The sequence below is a fragment of the Anguilla rostrata genome, chromosome 9, assembly GCF_018555375.3.
Source record: "Anguilla rostrata isolate EN2019 chromosome 9, ASM1855537v3, whole genome shotgun sequence".
NCBI lineage: Eukaryota > Metazoa > Chordata > Actinopteri > Anguilliformes > Anguillidae > Anguilla > Anguilla rostrata.
This window is the reverse complement of record NC_057941.1, coordinates 28,518,165-28,540,013: the sequence shown is the minus strand read 5'-3', so window position 1 is coordinate 28,540,013 and position 21,849 is coordinate 28,518,165. Positions and strand designations below refer to the sequence as shown.

General features: G+C 42.2%; 1 protein-coding gene across 2 annotated transcripts; it reads left to right on the top strand.

Moving 5' to 3' along the window:
* Nucleotides 1-69: 69 nt before the first annotated feature.
* Nucleotides 70-20,823, top strand: LOC135263486 (segment polarity protein dishevelled homolog DVL-2-like). 2 transcript variants are annotated; one of them, XM_064351578.1, is made up of 16 exons: nt 70-452; nt 595-813; nt 4,193-4,262; nt 4,738-4,880; nt 9,781-9,896; nt 10,561-10,690; nt 11,341-11,431; nt 11,884-11,953; nt 12,038-12,177; nt 12,318-12,394; nt 12,843-12,910; nt 14,597-14,731; nt 15,094-15,225; nt 15,334-15,510; nt 16,132-16,350; nt 16,719-20,823. In XM_064351578.1, exons 2-16 carry the CDS (start codon nt 653-655, stop codon nt 17,261-17,263), a joined length of 2,274 nt encoding a protein of 757 aa, XP_064207648.1. In that variant the 5' UTR covers nt 70-452; nt 595-652; the 3' UTR covers nt 17,264-20,823. The 2 variants fall into 2 exon arrangements, with proteins under 2 accessions (XP_064207648.1, XP_064207647.1); XM_064351577.1 differs by having other exon boundaries at nt 70-813.
* The last annotated feature ends 1,026 nt before the right edge of the window (nt 20,824-21,849 follow it).

The following is a 21,849-nucleotide window of genomic DNA, read 5'->3' as shown; positions in this document are numbered from 1 at the left end:
GCCACTTTAACATTAGATGCTTCGTATAACTATAAGGTGGAATATTTTAATGTAGCTAGAACCTATATGATGCCGAAATAAAAAATTTCATTTCACTCGTTCGTTCATTCAGCCGTCTCAACCATCTGAAAGGGTTGTTTGGTGAACACATGAACAATGGACGTAATGATAGTCGATGATTCTATTACTTAAGAGTACTGTATTGTCTTAAGCTGCTGCAAACCTGCACTACGAGCGTGCATCGGGATCGGGAATGAGGGAAGGGGCGCGACGTGAAAGCCAGAACGCAAGGGGGCCTCGATGACGCTTTACGCTGCGTTGGGCTCGCAGTGGAGAAAGTTTTGCGCTGTGCTTTTTCTTTAACTGTAGGATAAAGCGTTTGAGTTGTTTGTATAATATATTTATGCGAGTGTGTGTATTTTACCTGTTTCCAGAAGATCCTAAGAAATAAGGTACCGTCGGGACTGAGAGGGCTTGGTTTAAAACATTCTCTATTATCTGGCAAAAGTCTGCATAGCTACAAGACTGTTCCGTACATAGCTGGCTAGTTTTACAAGTTAGCTGGCGCTAACAGCGCGGCTTGATCCCTTCCAGACCTCTCTTCTAAATCCCCCTGGATAGCTTTGTGGAGCCGAAAAAAGCAGCTGGCGAAATGGCGGAAACAAAAATAATCTACCACATTGACGAGGAGGAGACGCCGTACTTGGTGAAGATTCCCATACCTGCCGAACAAATCACTTTGCTGGATTTTAAGCAAGTATTGAACAAACCGAATTACAAATTCTTCTTTAAATCCATGGATCAAGATTTCGGGTGAGTGCTTGCCAGATTGGGTACATAGCTTGCTGTCGAGATTGTGCGGCTTCCCTTTGAAATGACAAAAGAGCAAACTAGCTATGTAACTTGTTGGCTTGGAAACGTTAGTGTTGGCATGAAAAACAATGGAGAGCAAGCTGTGAAACTAACGTTATTTTTATTAATATGAATCGTTAGCTGGAAGGTTGAGTTTTCTGAAGTTGGCTAGCTAGAATAGTTTGCCTGATGTGCCTAACGTTAATTATTCTACTGATTGTCTGCGAAGAAATGTTTTGCGTTTTTTTGCATTAACGTATTTCCTTTCGCCAAATCGCGTTCTCTAACTGGACTCGGCTTGAAATGTTGAATGTCCTATAACATGTCACTAGCTGGCTAGGTCTACTTAGTACTTGCTAGCTAGATACAATGAGGAGGGGTAGCTGCCTCAAACTGGTCAGACGCTTGTAGTACAGCAACGTTACTGTACTAAGTTAATGAATCAAACTTCACCAATGATAAAAGTTAATGTGCCTCGCCCCTACTGGGATGAAATAAAACCACGTTCGTCTGCATAACCCTACTCTCAATTATTTAATTACATCTGCTGTTGGCTAGATCCTTAGAGTTTTGCCCCTTCCTCCTTTTTTGGGATGTAAGCCAAATTTTGTCTCTGCGGAAGCGACCTCTTCATCATGTTGTCAGTTCTGTGTTTTCAGTCCAAGGATGTTTTATAGAAGATAACACCTAGCAGTAAAATGGTCACATTCCTATTGCTCTCTTAAACAGTTGTGCGATTCGCATATTTCACGTTCCTGCATTTTGAGTGTGAAGAGGAATTCGCCATTGGTCAAGATGGCCTGTACTCGGTTCTGAAAAGTCATTAAGTTATTACTACTTGATTATACGCGCCCCATACTCGCCCCTGCTTAACTACATTGGTATGTCATCACACGGCAGTACAGTAGGCTACTGTACATTAACTTATTGAGTGATGCCGTTGATTATCTAGGGCGGGGAACTGAGGAAGCCCCATGCTGTGTGGCAGGATTGCGATGTTTAGTGTCAAAGCTACGCTTCGATTTTGGAATAGTTCTAATACAGTTTAATAACACACAACGTGGAACAGCTATGTATCATGCAGTGAATTGTGGGTGACCAAGGCGTTGTGTCTAAAGTGCGTGGTACTTTAACTCAGCTGTGCCTGGCACTGCACTATGTTATCGGATTTAGAGAGCTGAACAGAGATAGTTGAATACCATGACGTTAAACGAACAGACATCTTACTGAGGAAATGTAATAACTGGGTCCTGTGTGTTGGTGATTGTGTTTCACATGGGCCATCTTTGGCGGATGGATTGGAGGGGAAAAAATTATATAGGTATATCTGGTAATGAACATGGGACAACTGATTGGAGTTTTTAGGAAACATTTTAAGGACGGGTAGTATGGTTCTGCTCTGTATGGTTTTGGATAGGGCGTAGTGCCATGTGTTATGAAGTCAAGGCTATTTTGCAGGGTTTCTTAAGATTGTTCATGGAGAAGGAGAGGTGAGTAATTATGCACAGCCAGCGTTCACCCTGGCCTGCAGGCTTCTCACACAGATGTGCAGAACAGACTGTGAGTTCTGTCCCCAGGATTCTGGCCCAGTGTGCTGGTCCTGGACCCAGAGAAGCAATTCAGCTCTTACAAAAACCAGAGGAAGTCCTGTCACAATCCAAGCCAATAAATAAATAATACACTGGCCCTGTGTTTTGGACCAGGGCTGATCCTTGTGCTTTAAAACTCTGATGATGCTTTGGCTAAATTAATCGCGTAGTTTAAATTCACTGGTTGCATTGAACCAGTGCACATTGCAGCTGTCCAGGACCTGACTTTAGTGTGTCTGATAGCGATGGCATACTCAGTTTGCTCCACAGAAAAGGGGTTCAGGGATGTCGCTTGCTTAGTATATTAATTGGATTGGAAAACACAAATTGTTCCCATTTCCTACCCCCGCGATGGTACTTCCAGGTGACAGGAAGTCATCATAGTTTAGCGCTGGATTTATAATCTCAGAGAACCGCTGAGTCTGCCCCTTCAGGGTTTTGTCTGGCAAGCCATCTTGTCGCTTTTTTTTTTGCCAAAGGTTGCGCCTTGACCATGTATAATACAATTATTATTATACATTATAATACAATAATATAATTTATTGTATTATCTATTTCTGCAGTCTATAATCTATTACCGTACAGTCATGTATTTTGTTGTTTTTTGAACAGTTTAAATCCCACATTTCCCAAAATTGGAATGTGCAATGGCAACCCTGTCCTTTCACTGGAATGTCCTTGGTCAATTCAGGAGGGCACAAATTAGGCTAGATCCGATACCATATTATGTGAATTTGTTTCATTTCACAGTCTGCTGCAGTTTAGTTAGTTTCACAGTCTTCTGCTAATGATATCAACAGTATTTTGTTTTTGGCTGGACCACAACAGCGGGGCCAGCCCTACAAACGCGAATGTTTGTGACTGAGTGCGTGACTGAGTGAGTGATGAAGTTACACCATTGGTCAGCCGAGTTATGAAGTTACACCATTGGTAGGCCGGATCACGTGTGTTAGGTCCAGCCATATACTAGGTTTTGACCTGGTCTTGTTTTCTGTGTGCTTGTGAGTACCGATGTTTCTGAAAATGTTTCCTTTCCCATACCAGTGGCTTGTAGCACAATTGTTGGAGGGACTTTTGACTGAAGCCAAAACATGGCCAAAGCATTAAACTTATTTCCAAGGGAAGATATGTGCACCTAATGTTCCTCATATAGGCTATAATTATGTTTAATATCATATAAACCAACAGAGCGACTGTTCAGGCTGGGTTTCACAGACAGAGGCAAGCGCAGGCATATACCCAGAGGCAGGAGATTGGCGGATAAGAACACAAAGTAATCAGTGCACACATCTCTGAAAGGAAATCAAAGAGAGCCTGAAATGGCTGTTTGCGGCAGTTTCCTTCGGCTGGCTAATGCTAACTGGTTGGGATGAGTCAGTAGATAGGCAGCTCAGACCTCTCCAGTGTTTCAGATGTCTGGCTGCATTGCGTCTCCATGCTTTATCTACAGAATGCAGTTGGTTACCTTGCAATACATTTAGCAGACACTCAATGTGCAGGTCACTTATCCAGGGCACATAGAATGCATTTGTACAGCTGGATATTTACTGAAGAAAATTCAGGATTTTTCACACCCATCTGGGAATTATACCTGCAGCCTCAGGCTCACAAGCCCAGTTCCGTAACCTTTACACTACACTGCCACCCACTGTGGGTAAGGAGCAGTTGGCTCTCCTGATGGGCCTGTGTGGTCGTAATTAAAGTGGTAACGCGATCTGACTGTTTGTTCCCTGCTTGGTTCGTTCCTGCAGCGTGGTGAAGGAGGAGATCTCAGATGATGCTGCCAAGCTGCCGTGCTTCAACGGGAGAGTAGTGTCCTGGGTAAGACCGGCAATGAATGGAAACAGCCAACTGTGTGATTAGGAGTAACTGAATTACAGGAATTAATCTCCCACAGTATGTTACCCAACTGGTTCTGGTTCTCTGTGGTCTAACATTATATTACAGTGCTTAGATGTTTGTGTCCCCTGTTTTTTTATATGAAAATCGAACTGTCCTTTAAAAAAAAAAAAAAAAAAAAAACCAACTCTACCATAACAGGCATGGTTATAATATTGAGTTAGACCACAGTGTTAATAACAGTGGACAGTCAAAACTTTTTTCAAAACGAAAAGCAAGAAATGACAAGTAAGAAATTCAAACTAGAATTGGACTGCACCGGAATCACACAGTTTTACTGCAGGAAACTCTCCTCAGGGTGTGAGGCTCTGTTTCACCTTCTCTCCCTTTCTCCCTTGCTCTCTTGTCCCCTCCCTTCATTCGTTTCCCCCATTTCTCTTTCTCCATCCCCCCCCAGCTGGTCTCCTCAGACAGCCCGGTCCCAGAGACCCCTGCCCCGGCCGAGGTACGACCCGAACCCTCACCCCCTCCTCCGCCCCTCCCACCCCCTCCAGCAGAGAGGACGGGGGGCATCGGGGACTCCAGACCCCCCTCCTTCCAGTAAGTTTCTAGCCCCCTGATCTTATGCCATCTCCTCAAGAATCAGGCGATGTTTTCCGTCCAACTAGTAAAACCACCTTTTCAATGGGTTTTACATTTCAAATCCAGTCAGTGGTGCAGAACTGTAAAGTGCTGTAATAAGGGATGTTTTAGTATTTCTTAAAACGGGGGGGGGGTCTTTCATCGCAATCTGTGAAACTGCTTTGCTCATTCATTGAATTTGTTCGTATGGTTGGCTTTTCAATGACGGATTAGGATGGTGCCCGTGTTCTGGATGTGGTTGAATGCCCACCTAAAAAGCTGTTAAAGAACCAGAAGAGAGAAGGAGTTGTCACGTATAACTGGTTACTTCCAAAACAGATTAAGTTTCTTTTTTAGTTTTTTTTTTTTCATCACTGCTTAAAGTAATAATCTCAAAGATTTTCATTAAAATAAATGTCTTTTAAGTCACTATCTATCGCTGCATTGGGTAACACAATGGTGATTGAGTCTATTTTTATATTAATTTATACTATTATTATTATCATAATTCATGATTAAAAAACTTGGTGTCTGTGGCGACATTCCCGGGAGAAAATCACAAGCGGCGCACAGTTAGTGACGCGTTTTTCATCACCCGTCAGTGGTTGGTCCGCCAGAGAGCGTAGGCGAAGCTAACGCAACAGGCTCGCTCTTCAACTCACTTGTGTGTGTGCGGCGTACTGTTTTTTCCGCTGTCTACATGCACAATGTTACAATAACAGAGAAAGGGGGGGGTTGGGGGAGTTATGGAACCCTAAAAAGTTTTTGTGTAACATGAGAGATCATATTATTTATTGATGTAGATTTCGTATTACATTTAATGACAATGTAACTTTACTAAATTACATAGCTATTTGCACAGCTAATGCTAGCTACCGGACCATGTCAAGAAAGACAACATTAGTTTAGACAACGTTGCGCACAGTATCCATCTCTCATATCAGGTAACGTTGCGTTAGCTAGCTAGCTAATGTAATGAACACAATCTAATGTTGGCTAACAATTAGAAAAAAAAAAATGCTAGCTAACGCTACCGACCGATACCGACCTCGCAAACCGTCTCTCGAATGCAATGCTACCTTGTTGCAACGTTGTAGTGTAGCTAACTTAAGGCCAGTTCAGATCAATGATTCGCAACGAGACTGGGTGCAACTTGCAAAATTCCAAGACGTCTGATTGTAAACGTTCTAAAACCTCAGGGCAGGCAACGGCTCTTCTACTAGCCAGTTCACACCGCTGCAATTTTCTCTGCAACATTCTAAAACCGTTTTGCCTCTTTGCGAATCATTGATCTGAACTGGCCTTAACGTTACCGTTATTTACATTGCCATTGTTCATCAATATATTATAATGATCGGAATAAAGCCGGGGTATGTGGAGCAGAGCCGGGTGTGATTTCTGAAGACGTCATGCAGGAGAAAACTAAATAAAAGAATACGGCAGTATGGATTAGCATTGTTATTATTTTATTATGCTTCCTCATATGTTCCTTCAGCCTTTATGCCCTTTTTGATGAAATCTCCTTTGTTTTTGTTTTATTCTTCTTGTTCTGATTGCTAATTTAACACCCAGCTCAGCTTTATTCTCGAACAGTTTAGCTAGCAAAACCAGAAACACCAGGGGTAACATTTTGCAAGGCAGTTGTTTCAAAAATACCACACAACAATCATTCACGAAAAAGACTGCTTATTGTGCACGAGATACATAATTGCACAAGCCACAGAGAATCCCGCAAATTCTTCTCTGAAGTGTAAATATGTTTATACCGGGCAAAAGGTGGATAAAGAACGTTTGCAGAAATTTATCATCACTAATTCTACCCCAGGTTTGCTACGGCATTTTAACCCGGCTCGGCAGTGTAAAGACATCTTGAGTTCGCCTAATGTTAGACAACGAATGAGTATGTACATAACGTTATTTCATAACAACCGTTTTTTATTCAGTAAATAGTAAGTGTTATAGTTGGCGTGCCAGGCGACACTGGTTGGATCCGGTTGGATCTATGGGAAGTGAGGTCCAAAAACACACCTGCAATTACCGCTTCTCGCCATTGGCACCGCCATAGAGAACGAAACTTAAATCTTCGAGATTGTCACTTTAAAGACCGTGTGCAATTGAAATTATGAGGTGAAATGCTGGTAGTTATCTCACATAAAGAATCAAAGAAAACAAATACTAGACCTGTGATATCAAAGGGATAATTTCATTTCTGTTACAATAAAACTGAAAAAAAAATTATGTTTTTGATTGGCCTGTGTGTAATGAAGGATGCTTTAGATGTTTTGAGAAGTCCTGATGACCTGTAGGCTTTATAATGGCTGCTAACATGCATTGGGGGGTTTTTGGCCTGAAGAAAGAAAATACACTTCATGTAACTTCAACTACAGTTTGTATAGCGACGTACAGCAACAAAGTTATACTGGGTACTAGAGGAGGATTAAATATTGGTCTTTTGGAGATACTGGTGTTTATGTGAGCAACATGGTGATTTGCATGTTAACCAATCGCGGCGTTATGTCCATATAGTGTGCTGCCAATTAGAAGTGAACTTGAAGTGAATGTCCATTACAGTACAAATGTGCTGTGCCAGACCTGCCTCTGTCATGTTTGGAAATGAAATACTTTCCATCCAAAAGGAAATTGATTCATTTGCCTGTTTATAAATTTTCAGATGGTAAATGTACAGAAAGCTCCTGCCATTCAAGGTGACTAAAGCTGCCTAGGCTGCATTTGTGATTGATTGAAGAGGGTATTTTATTTTACACTGTACTTTACATATTGTAGCTTAGCATGTTGGCTGTGAAATATTTTAGTGAAGGTACTGGGGAACTAGTTAGTCAGTTGGCTTTTTGAGGACCATTTTACTCAGAAACCAATGTACTTGAATTTGTAAGTGAACATTTGGTCTGGTAGGTGTTTATTTAAGGTATTTCAGCTGATGTCTGATCTATATCAGAAATGACACATTTAACACATCTAGTCTCCCTTACTATAAATACACTGAAGTATAATAGGGGCGAGTTCTACCGCCATTAACATCTAGTTCCTTACTATAAATGCACTGAAGTATAATAGGGGCGAGTTCTACCTCTATGAAGTTACTTCTGTGTCTTTATTATGCAATCAAACAGAACAGATTTGAGAGCAAAACTTTCCACACTGCAATCAAAAAATAGATTTGAGAGCAAAACTATCGACACTGCAATAAAAAAATGTTTTATTGCCAGTAAAATTAATTTGTGATTAAAAATGTATTAATATGAATCAAAAACTTTTGTTTGCAAATCCAAAAGTTTTGTTTGCAAATCCAAAAGTTTCTTTGCGAATCCAAAAGTTTTGAACGCTGTTTTTTGCGAATCCAAGTTTTGAACTCTGATTTTTGCGAATCCAAAAGTTTTTGTGGGCGGGACCTACATTGAAAGATGTAAGACACGTCTCTATTGGCCAGTCTCAATAGAGTCAAACACTTTGTTGAACCCCATTCATTTTCAGTGTTTCCGAGGCACGCTCACTGGTAAGTTGATGAAATGACTGCATTTGAAAGTTTTGCTCTCAAATCTGTTCTGTTTGATTGCATAATAAAGACACAAAAGTAACTCCATATACCTCTACTTCTGTGTACAGCTCTTCACTGTTAATTGTTACACCATAGAATCACTCAGCCTTTTGACAGGAAAGTAAAATGGACAGTTTCAGATAATGTGACAGTGGTATAGTGAAAGATGCATAATGCCCAATGTACAGTACCATATCTTCCTATGAACTCTCCCTCCTGGTGATTGTCTTTTTTTCTTTTTTTTCAAAGCAAGTGCTGAAATATACACCTTACAAAAGGAGTCAGGAAAAACTGGTATTCTGTAGACTAAGCCACAATAGAAAAGCAGACCATCAAAAATAAGGACAGGTGATTACATTTTGAATGGTGTATTAAAATTATGTAAAATGATGCCAGATGTAATTAGTCCCAGTACCTTGGTTACACTAGTAGTACATGTTTTCTTTTTGACTCTCCTTTTATGAAACAAGTTTTTGGATGACTGATTATGCTGTGACATAGATTGATAGATTGCTAGTTAACTAAATGTAAATAGCTAACTAGCAGGCCTTGTAACTAATGTACTGGCTTGCTGATACTTTAAGGTGTGTGAGTGTGTGCATATAGTATAGAGTTAGGGATAAAGATGGCAGTCAGAAAAGTAGAGCCAGGGAAGAGAACTGCACTACCTGGAAATTTGCCATAAATGAGAAGGTAAACAAGTTTGCCTTCTCTTGGAAAATTTTTCCGCTACCAACCCTTTCATTCATAATTGTATTCAGGCATTTCATGGAACTTGCTTTGGAATTATGATTCATTCGAAGATGGAAAAATGCAGCCTGTTTATAATTTTAACAAAAGGAAATCTCCACATTTTCCCTCCATTTTCATGTCTCAGTAACCATTTGAGAGATCTTCCTTACACTGACTGCTTGTTTATAGTCAAACAATGTGCTGGAAGTGTGTTATCTGTTGTGTTGAGCATCACATTACATTATATGAGTTATCCAAATAATTAAAATGCTAATTTACGAATTCAACTTTTACAAAATTTTACAACTTCTCCTACGAACCTTCATAAGTTGTTCTGGATAAGAGCCCTTGGTAAATTCTTGAATGTTAAGTAGTGATGGATGTTTAATAAGGGATCAGAGGAACTCAGAAGCCATCTAACCCTGTGCCAGAGTGAGAGTCAGTGTGAATTCCACCTTGCTGGCAGACGTAGTGCATTGCTTCATCTGTTGCTTGTCCCTAAAAAATAAACAAATCATTAAGAAAAAAAAATCCTGTAGTAATGAATTCAGGGCACAGTCTAAGGCCCCCCCTTCTCCCCCATTCATGCAGCCCCAACGCGTCTGGCAGCGTGGAGACCCTGGACGACCGCACAGAGACTGAGTCTGTGGTGTCCGTCAGGAGGGAGAGAGAGAGGCCTCGGCGGAGGGAGAGCCTGGAGCAGCATGGTGAGGAGTCTGGCATTCTGGAACATTCTGTAACGTTCTGGAATCTGCTTGCATTTCCTTATGTCAGACCCAGGGTGGATGTTTTACCTGCAGTTTTACCCCCGTGCTCCACCTCAGACTAGGTCTGAGAACAGGTTTACAGATGTTTCTTTATAGATATCATCACTTTAGCTTTTAGCTACTCGACTTCTAGTCAGTTTTTCCTAAATTATGATAAGATGTTCTGCAGGTACATGTTACCAATTTAATGAGGTTTGCGAACACTCCGGTGCTAACAAACGAAAAAGACTATTAGCAATAGAGCCCGTGGGAAATAACAGTGTGAGCTTGAGGCATCTGGGATTATAGATTTGAATGACTTCAGTTACTAACAATGAAAGGAGAAATAAAATCCCCAGCACTGTGTTTCTTGCTCAACTCAGCCTTTCTCCTCTGTATTATGATACATTGCTCTCTGAACACCTGTAACCTATTTTAGGTGAGCCTTGCTCTTTATCAGTTACTAACAAACAGAAAACGACCCTCCCACCGACGCCCATTAGAAGGATCAGTGTGACCTTGATGCACAGCCTTCAGATGCATACACCCCGGCAATGCCCCATTCCCTCCGCAGCTCACCGTTCCGTTCTCTGCCTTCTCCCATTCCCATCTCTCGTTACCTCAGGGCCTCGAGCTAACGGACAGAGCAGGCTAGAGCGCCACCTAGCAGGCTACGAGAGTGCCTCCACCATCATGAGCAGTGAGCTGGACACCACCAGCTTCTGCGATTCTGACGAGGACGACACCATGAGCAGGTTGGAGTGCTGGGACAGGACTCTTTTTCAGCCTTTTTCAGTTTTATTTTCTTTGTCCTTTTTTGAATGTTTCGATCTGAAGAGAAAAACTGGAGAAAGTGATGTTCCAAAGCTAAAATGTTTTTCACAGAACTAAACAATTAAACTAATCTTTACAATTAGCATATCTGATATGTCAGGTACAGTTTAAACTGCAAATGCTTTAAGAGACGATGAGCACAGTGGGTAAGGAACTGGGCTTGTAACCGAAAGGTCACAGGTTAGATTCCCAGGTAGGGCACTGCCGTTGTACCCTTGAGCAAGGTACTTAACCGAAATTGCTTCAGTATATGTCCAGCTGTATAAATGGATACAATGTAAAAAATGCTATGTAAAAAAGTTGTGCAAGTCGCTCTGGATAAGAGCATCTGCTAAATGCCTGTAATGTAATGCAATGTATGATTTTATCCTCATTCAGGTAATCAGTTAAATTGCTTACACGTAAAAAAAAAAAAAAAAAAAAATAGTAGCAAAAAAATGGGCTAGATTGAAGCCTTTGATAAGATGTCCAGTTACTGGCACAAGTGGAGTCTACCTGGGAGTCTGAGATGGTATGGCGGTATAATTTCAGTTGAAACTGTTGAATAACAAATCAACCTGCTGCCTCCCAGGTTCAGCGGCTCCACGGAGCAGAGCACCGCCTCCCGGCTGCTTAAGAGGCACCGCAGACGCAGGAAACAGCGCCCTCCCAGGCTGGAGCGGGTAATGCAGCACACTGCTGTACCACAAATCAATTGGTTTAAAGTTTATTGTTTCTGCGTTTTTAAAAATATTATTTCAGTTTTTGTGTGTGTGTTTTGTGTTTTGATAGGCCCACATAATTTTATTTGCTTGAATAAAGCATACGTTAGATTCTGATTACCAGATGGCTCTACAGCAGTTTGTATACAGGGTTTGTGGTCTGGAAAATGCACTTCAAGTAACTCCAAAGTAGTTTGTAAAGCAATGTTGTGTTTTCAATGGCTGTACAGAATTTCTCTGTGGAGTTGCGAAAGTTACTTTGGTGGGAGGTTGTTCAGTGATATTGTCTTTTGAATTCTTGGTGTGCTAGGTTTTACCAGTCTCTCATTCAATTTTGTATTTAAATATTTTCCCCATGCATTGTCATCGACCAATGACAAAAAAAATAAATAAATAAATTATTTTGCTTTCAGGCATCTTCCTTCAGCAGTGTGACAGACTCCACAATGTCCCTCAACATCATCACCATTACACTGAACATGGGTGAGTGCTCTCTCTCTCTCTCTCTGTCTCTCGCTCACTTGCCTCAGCGGACTTTCACTCTTCACTTCCTGTTTGTCTCTCCAGAGAAGTACAACTTCCTCGGCATCAGCATCGTGGGGCAGAGCAACGAGAGGGGGGACGGGGGCATCTATATCGGCTCCATCATGAAAGGCGGGGCTGTGGCAGCTGACGGGCGCATAGAACCAGGAGACATGCTGCTGCAGGTGAGAGGGGAGGCAGTTGGGGAAATCATGCTGCTGATGGTGTGAAGGGCTGTGCTCACTCTTGAATGGGGAGAAGCTCTGATGAACACAAGTTCTCTTTCTAACTCTGTCTCTCCCCCTGCCTCTTTTCTCCCCCCCAGGTGAATGATATCAACTTTGAGAACATGAGCAATGACGATGCCGTGAGAGTATTGAGAGAGATTGTGCATAAACCTGGGTGAGTCACTGCCCCCTTCTTTCCTTATTTTATTGAATGATACTAATGAAGAAGCATTCTGATGCTTAATAAAATGTATGAATAATGTTAAAATAATGAAGAGTACAGTTCCAGTATGTATTTTCAGTGGCCTGTAGGTATGAGCACATTTCAGCCTGTCTATCCTTCTGTCTCTTTTGCTGTCTGTCTTGTCTGTCCGCTGAATGTGCTTTCTGTCATGTAACTATGACCAGGGATGGGCAAAACACACTAAAATGTATTCTGTTACAAAATTCCTTAAAAATAGGTTTATCCATAAACTACATGAAAAATGTTATATGTACAAATCTGATATACAGATTTTTAAACCATACAGAAAAAAGCTGAATAAACCATATTGCATGTAAAATGAAGTCTATGAAACGTGTGTACTGCCTTTCCTTGACTGTGACTCCTCCCTGTTTCTTAGACCCATCATCCTCACGGTTGCCAAGTGCTGGGACCCCTCTCCACAGGGCTACTTTACCCTCCCACGAAGTGAGTCACATCCATGATCTTGGTATTTTTTTATTTTCCTGTTTAAACAAGAAATGCTTATTACTGAAGAACTCGAAAAACTGAGATCAAGTATTATCATCAGTCTGTATTTTACTGTGAATTCTCATTGAAATTAAAATATCTTTTACAAGTGAGACCTAGAATAACAAAAGTACTATTACATGCACGTCCAGTCCATTGATGCATCTGCACGGCACAATGACAACATGGGTGAGGGTAACACCGCATTAGTACCTGCCGAAAAACCAAGAATATACCTTAAAATTTGCCACAAATTGACCAGCGTTTTGATGTGTGCTCCTGGTGTAGTTTGCAACAGGTCCTTGGTTATTTTGGAGCTATTGACATGGTGCTCATTTTATGTTGCCTTCACCTACATGTAAGACACACATAGCCATGAGTGAGAAAGGGCAACGAGGCAACTGCTCAAATTAAGCCTGGTGCACACTAGATGATTTTCAAATTTTAACCGACTTTAAAAACGTGGGCGACCACAGACAGATTTAACCGATTTTTATTATTTTAATCGTAAGAACGCACACACCAGACGATTCAGTCCAGACGCAGGACCACACACTTGCCGTTTATACTAAACGATTTCAGAGTGTCGATTCCAGGGACTTTGCGGAAATAAAAAAACTGATTCCCTGTCTCCATGGAGACCACAACGTTACAATAATTACATATATACATAATACAATAATATTGATACTTTTGTTGCTACGTGCAGTTGCCTAACCCCATCGAGTGTAAAACAATATCGTCCGCAGAGAACATCTTCAGCTTCGGCAAGCCAAAAAAAATTCTGTTGGTGACGCTTCCCGGTCAGCTCGCTCTCATTGGCTGTTGCGGGTTTCTGCTCAATATTCCATCGCTGTTCCTTTCACACTACAGGATTTCCAATCGTAAATATCAAACATGTTTGATATTTATGATTCGAGATCGGGGAGACTCCGATCCAGTCGGTAACATTAAGATTATGTCTGTAAACCCCTCACACTACAGGATCGTTTGGTCAGATAATCGGTTCAGATTAACCTCGGATTGGGAACGCCCCCGCGATTGTCGGGAAGAGCAAATCGGGCACAAAATCGGCCCAGTTATCCTCTAGTGTGGGGCCAGCATTACAAGAGAACAGAACATCATACACAGATACTACAACAAATAATGATCCTGTACGTCAGTAATATATTAGCCAGAGGATATGGCATGGGTATGTGAGTATTTCCTGATTAAATATGAATTCATATTCTTGATTGCTGTTTCTTAGGTACAGCTATACAGATGTGTATGTTTAATAGAAAACCAGCAGTTTAAATTGCTGAATGATTATATGCGTTACCATAAATGTAACCGCAGAACAAGATATTTGATTTCTGTTGTAGTGAGATGCAACTGCAGTGTTTGCTCTGAGAGCTTGGTGTGGTAGTGGTGGTCACACAGATGTCACTGATGACAGTTGTTCAGTCATTTCTCCATCTCTTTTTCAAATTCAACACCTGTACCCTTCTCATACATTCTGTCTCAATTCTTTTTTGTCCCCATCCTTCTACTCTGTCCAATCCTTCTCTACCTTTCCACATTCTCCGACTGCCTTCATCGTCCCATCACATTTCCTGTCCAATCCTCCATCTCCCATATCCCATCTCCCCCACTCACTCCCAGATGAGCCCATCCGGCCGATAGACCCGGCGCTGTGGGTCAGCCACTCGGTGGCGCTAACAGGTGCATACCCACCCTACCCTGGCAGCTCTTCTATTAGCACCGTGACCTCTGGCTCCTCCGTCACCGAAACAGAGCGTGAGTCTCCGTCTTTTTTTACACATTTTCAGACCCTTCTTTTATATCTAAATTTGGCGCCCAACTTTTGATTGAGTATGTCTGGTTCCCACCCTGATTTGGAATGTAGTAGCTATCTGCAATTGCAGTCACATTCAAGTACAAGCCCCACTGCCCATTCTAGAGAGTATAGACATCCACAGCTAATGAAGACTCATCCTCTCACTGCTCATTTCAGCTATAGGGTCTGAGAAGTCACTTCCAGACTTATCAACATCTGGCTGCAGAACAGAGTGACACAGCAATAGTTGAAATTTGAATATTGAAATGTAGCCCCCCTGGTCCACGCAATAACTCCAACCCCCTTTGCGCTCTCTCTCTAGGCTTCGATGATTTTAACCTCTCCCTGCACTCAGACATGGCATCTGTGGCCAAAGCCATGGCATCTCCAGAGTCTGGCCTGGAGGTCAGAGATAGGATGTGGCTGAAAATCACCATCCCCAATGCCTTCCTTGGTGAGAGAAGTATAGAATGCATAAAGCAGGGATCTCAAACCAAAGGCCTGGATCTCTAAACCTCTCTACCCCCTTTGTGTGTGTGTCTGTGCATGTGTGTGTCTCCAGGGTCAGATGTGGTGGAATGGCTGTACCATCACATCGAGGGTTTCCAGGACAGGCGGGAGGCACGAAAGTACGCCAGCAACCTTCTGAAAGCTGGCTTCATCCGCCATACCGTCAACAAGATAACCTTCTCCGAACAATGTTACTACATCTTTGGCGACTTCAGCGACTGTGAGAACTGTGAGTGGCAGAACAGCGTAGCAGGAGACATACTGCTTGGCCAAAAGAAGGTGCATGGGGTACCAAGTGTTTAAATAGCCCTCATTTTTGCAGGCTTCTGGGTTGCTCACTGGGTAATGAGTGAGAACCAAGGTCTTAGGCTCAGGAATCAGGCCCATGCCAGTGCTGACTGTGGCCGGCAGTCCCACAGGGGTGGTGCATAATTGGCTTTGCGTTGCCCAAGCGATATATGGGAGGGATTCAGTCGGGGGGGATAGCAGTGTTCATTGCTCAATCAACCCTTATTGACCTTCTAAGCTCCCATGGCTTGCCATCTGTACATGTATGAGTGGGTCTCCTCCACTCCCACTCTGCAAGTGTGTGGCTTATGGCTGCTGTGTGAAAAGAAGTAGCTGACTGCCTTGCTGGCACTGCCGGAGAAAAACTGAGTACTCTTCACTCTCTAAGCCGGCAGCAGGGGGCGTATACGTGCATGCTTGTACATATTTTGGGGTTTTGTTATTGAGTGCAGAGGCAGTTGTTGCTCTCTTTAGCTCTGTGCTGGTTACAAAACTCAGATGACATCATTGTTCCCCACCTTTTCTTGCTACTACTTTTCTCTTCCTCCTCTCTCTACTCAAGACATCGCCAACCTCTCCCTAAACGATAATGATGGATCAAGCGGAGCGTCGGACCAAGATACTCTGGCTCCCTTGCCACTCCCAGGAGCCACGCCCTGGCCCATGATGCACGCCTTCCCCTATCAGTACCCCAACCCTTACTCCAGCCAGCCACCTCCCTACCACGAGCTCTCCAGCTATAGCTATGCGCCTGGGAGTACGGGTAGCCAGCACAGTGAAGGTGCATTTTATGTTCATCATCTGTCTGATCGGTGTTCATAGTTATACATTACATACACACATTACAATTACTGAGCAGATGCTCTACATTCAGAGTGATGTACAAAAAGTGGAGAACAGTGCAATTTGAAATATGGGCAGGGATTCTGATGTTCTGACTGTGGTGGGAGGCTCATTCCACCACCAGGGAGCCAGAACATACAGGAGATGTAACCTGTAAGTGTAGGTATATGGGGAAGGGGAGGGGGGGTGGGAAGACCCAGATGCCCAGAGCTATCAGAAGGGAGGGGCCTGGAAGGTGTGTACGGTCTGATGATCTGTTGAAGATGTAATGGAGCCGCAGTCTGATCCGGTGTCTATTTGTCTTAGGGAGTCGGAGCAGTGGGTCGACGCGGAGTGAGGGAGAGAGACGCAGAGGGAGTAAAGGAGGAGGTGGAAGCACAGGAGGAGGAGGCAGGGAGGAGAAGTCCCCGGTGGGGGGAGGGGCTGACTCTCGCTCGGGCAGCGGCAGCGAATCAGAGTACTCTACCCGCAGCAGCCTGAGGCGGGACCATGGTTCAGCCACGCCCAGTGAGCACAGCCACCTCAGCCAGCGCTCCCAACACCGACTCCCGCCCCCTCACCTGGCCTACCCGCATCCCCCTGGCATGCCCCTTCCCTACAACCCCATGATGCTCATGATGGTCCCTCAGCACCCCCATCCACACCTGCATCCACACCCCCACCCTCACCCTGGTCTGGGACCCTCTCACTCCCAGCTTCCCTCCCTGCCCCCTTCCTCCACTCCAGGAGGACCCCCTGGTGCCCCCCCAACTCGTGACCTGGGCTCTGTGCCTCCTGAGCTGACCGCCTCTCGCCAGTCCTTCCACCTGGCCATGGGGAACCCCAGCGAGTTCTTCGTGGATGTGATGTAGCCAAACGTGCCAACTGTTCTCCCTTCCTTCACAGCTGAGGGTGCAGCTCTACCTTGATGTTTTTTTTTAATTATTAGAGCAATTATATGATTATTTCTGATTGAATCAGGATTTCCAGACCCTAAATCTCTGGGGGCCACTAGTATTTGGCTTCATTGCTGAACTTTCTCTTCTGCCATCGGCTGTCAAGAGTGCAAAAGCTTTTGATGTGTGTGTTTGTCATACCCGAGTTCTCCATTTAGGGTCTGAAATAGGTATTTCTTGAAAAATCTGGAAAAATCACACCTGTTAGAGAGCCTTGAAACAAGGGCAAAGTTTACCATAAATCTAGTCTCTGGATTCTTATTTCCTTTCAGATGTCTTTTTTGTGTTAAATCCCTGGCCATTTCAGTTGGTACCTCACTCTTCTTTTTGCTCACCATGTGACTTTGCAATAACCATTTGAAATATGAACCCTAACCAATGACGTGACTTCTTACCTCATGGATTCCTCCAGGACAAACATGCAGAGAAGCACCTGTGTCTGAGAGCAGCTGACCATTTGGGCCTGGAGCTATTTTTCCCTGCTCAGGGATGGGTTTCGTTATCTAACTGCAACACAACCACAGTGAGAAGAGTACAGCTAGGAAGTTTTAGAAAGGTTACAGCACAAGTGCAAACATTTCTTTTTTGACTGTTGTCCAATACACCTTAAATTACAGGGACTTTGTGTGTCCGCTAACAGTGTCTTGATGACCTGTGTACATTCTTATTTATGGTTTTATTTGCATAACTGTCACCGTGAACTACGATAGTGAATACTTGGTTGGCACAGGGGTCACTGGTGGAGACTGATGTTGATCAGCTAGCTGATTAAAACAAGCATCTTTAAAGCGAACAACCAAAATAGTTTGTCATTGTAGGAGTGTTAATGATGTGATACTTCATGATGGGGTTGTCCAAACATAGTCCTAGGGAACAATCTGGGATTTGTTTTTGTTCCTTGTTTTCATATTTTTTTATTAATCTTAACAGAATGCTAACTTGTCTGTTACCATTTTGTTTGTCTTTGGTAGATGCCACTTTCAGTAATCAGGTCTCTGGTATGTACTCTGGGTTGCCCCTTTGTCACTCAACCTAACACGTCCAAATTCTTTATGGTGTAACATCTACAAATTTGCATTTTATTTACCCAAGAGCTTATCTGACTGATTGACTTAAGTCTTAAAATAAACATGCTATATTAAATTTAATAATGTACCATTTCTGGTTGGAATGAAAATGCCCCAAAATTGAGTTCTGGGACCAAGATTGGAAAGCCCTGCCTGCCTTTTATGTGGTTGTATTGAATCCAAATGTTTTAAAACTGTTCTGAATGGGGGATAGTAGAGTGTCTTGTAGTTGATCATTTGTATATTTTTCTTTAATTGTACGGCGATGAAATACACTGCCCTTTTATGTTGAAGAAATTCCAAGGCACTGATGGTGACCCAGGTGGAGTGAATGAATGATTTTGTGACTTATTTCGAATGTGTAAAATTGTGCTTTAGGACACTAAATGGCAGCAACAAAAGTATGCTCCTTTACCTGAAGTTGAGGTGTTGTGGTGTCATTTCGACAATATTATTGGTTTAGCTAGGCCATTCAGGTACTGATTCCTCAACAAAACTTAAAGGGCATCAAGGATTGTTGCATGAAAAAAAAAAATGTAATCCAGTGAATGCGCTTTGGATGTACATAGCCTTGGAGATGCATGAATCATTTTCTATCCTCTGTGGATGTAAGAAACGTTATGAATCCTTATGAGCGCAACATCACTTACTTTGTAAGTCCAGCACTTTCTCTTAGGTGAAAGTGTAAGTACCTTTATGTAGAATGATTCTGATTAATTTCAGGCTCTTTATGTATATAAAATGTAGCTTTTTCTGCACATTTATTTTCATAGAACAAATCCAGATGTCCTTTTAAAGGAATGAGGGCTACATATTTCTGTCTGTATTGGAAAAGTGCATGTTTATCACGTGGGTGTGGCACCATCAATGACACTAATGATTCAGGTCACAAAAAGAGACTTGAAATAAATGCTACAAACATCTAACCAAAAGCACTCCAGAACAGCGTAAGACAAGTTGGGAAGACCCTTAATCTTCCTTCATGAAGTAAGACTGAAAAGAAAAACAAACCTCAAAACATAATTCAGTTATGTCCTTGTGCACCACTATAATTTTTGTGCTGAAGCTGATGGTGCTTTGATGATTGCTGTGGTGATTTAATCTTGGTGATTGTAGCATATTCCACTGGTGATGGAAACTTCATTGAATACATACTATGGCCCTAATCATTTCCCCAGAGTATCTGCCAGTGATTGAGTGCTGGTGATTTCACTGGGGAAATGATTGGAGTACCATGGCAGTTGCAGACAACTGGGTGCACTTCTCTGAACATAATTATTGTAATGTTGTGCAGATGCATAGTCATCTAATAGAACATAGGCTACTTCATAAAAGCCCATCTTGGAAATTATGAGACTAATAGTTCTCAAAAGTATTGTTGGGATCCTTCACTTTGTGAAATTACTGAGTGTTGTTTCAAGACTGAATGTTTTGATAGATTATTTGAAAAATGATTGACAGAGTAACGGATTACAATGTAATCAAGAGCTGCAGCCCTAGTTTTTACTCAGGAGCAGGTGGTGTGAGCAAGATGAGATGAGAGCAGGGAGAGCAGTCATAGTTTAACTTAAAATGTTAACTGAAAAGGGTAAACTACAGGCTACTGAGTTCCAGGATCAAATCCTGGCTGCGTCACTACCACATCAATAGTGGATGTGGTTGCCATGGTGATATGAAACTCATCACTTGACCAGACTTTTCTTTGATGGTAAACTGATATCTAGAAGATTTTGTAATTGTTGCATTTTATAACCATATTATGGTGGAGAGATCAACTTGCCATCAAAAGTTGGTTTTGGTTTGAAACTCCCTTTTAAAAATGATTAAAAGGGGGGAAAATATCCACTAGCTCCTTGGGAGGCATGCTGCATAAACAATGTTTATATATATTTTTTTAACTGAGCAGTCAATATGCTCAATCAATATTATGGAATGGCATACTACAGTAAATCAGTTCTGAAGGGCTCTGTAAAGCCGTAGGGTTCTTGTATAGTTGCACTTGGGTGTGCTGGAAACTTCCAGTCCTATTGTGGCAAGTCAGGAACTCCAAATGTTGCTCACTTGTAACTGGTTACGCACCACTACAGGTTGTACCAGAGATTTTGGAAGAGGTGAAGGGGGGGTCCAAATATGGTACTTTTGGGATTGCAGAAATCTAAGGGCATGCGGGGGGGTGGGGGGTGGGGGGGGCTTTTGAATAGTTTATACCGCTGATACACACTCTTGGTCTCTCTTATTTTTGAAATTCTTGTTTTATATATAAATATGTAATCACAGAGATAAAGGTGCTAAATGAAGAGAATTGTGTCCACGTTTCAAAGTGCTATATGGTACTGCTGCCTTGTGCATTGTTTTTCCCCCAAATTTGTTGTGCCAGTTTTTCACTTTTGAAAATAAATTTGTACTGGACATGAGTGAGTTCTCTTTTGTTTGGGAAGTGAGGATTTAGTAAGAAATTGTTTATTTTCTGAATCCAACGGTTCTGAGGCTCGGTGTCCTTAAAGATGTTCAGCTGTCTGAATACTTAACACAAGCGGTATTGTGTGAAAATCCTTAACCTAGATTTTAAATATATTGCAAATGATGTTACTTAATAATCCTGTGTCCTTCATCTGCAATGTTTTGTCTTTTGCTGCCTTAGCTAGTTGTCATGTTTGCTGCACTCTCACCAGAGAGCTCCCAGGATCTGTTGTGGAGATGCTCTGGTTTTTGAAACACCCCAGTGGCCTCGTTTATAAAAATGTTCTTAGATTTATACTAGACTTAGTCTTAAGATCATTTCCGATGGTGTGCTTACGTTCGATTCATAAGATACGGAGCATAAAAAAATAAAACCTTGTGCAGGTTGTAAGCAGCCCATTTAACTTACGCACCTGTGATCTATAAATCTCTAATTAACTTAAAATTGACAGCACCTGAACATGGCTTACAATCAGCAATTTCCCCTTATATAATGCTAGCACAAATGAGGGTTTAGTCAGGAATAACCATGGACCAAAAGAGAAAAGCAAACTTTTGAAGATGAGATCACTGATGGTAGAGGAGATTGAAGACAGGCAACACTCATTATTCGGTGGACTAAATAGCGGGTTGACAAACAAAGCCAAACACGTAGCTTAGGAGTGTCGCCACTGCAGTGAATGAGGTGGGGCAGCAAGACAGAACTGTGGCTGATCATTTCTTTTTCAGGTCTAACCTTGAACTGCAAGGGGAAAAAATAGCCATACATAACCAGCAGGAAAATCACTTGCATCAAGTCTAGACTTTGCGTAGAGAAGATCATTACCACGACAAAGTAAGGTTTTATAAATAACTACTTGTGGTTTTCTGTGCAAGTCACTTAAAATACTCAATTGATCCCAAGTCAGTTTTATAAATGAGGCCCCAGAACGGTCCAGTTTCACAGACAGATTAAGTCTAATTCTAGGACTAAAT

Bases quoted from the DNA above. Each gene is read 5' to 3' on its own strand.
- LOC135263486 (XM_064351578.1), top strand. From the start codon at position 653: ATGGCGGAAACAAAAATAATCTACCACATTGACGAGGAGGAGACGCCG. The intron at 11,432-11,883 runs GTAATGCAGCAC...TTTTGCTTTCAG, and splicing joins GCCCTCCCAGGCTGGAGCGG to GCATCTTCCTTCAGCAGTGT. The intron at 14,732-15,093 runs GTGAGTCTCCGT...CTCTCTCTCTAG, and splicing joins CTCCGTCACCGAAACAGAGC to GCTTCGATGATTTTAACCTC.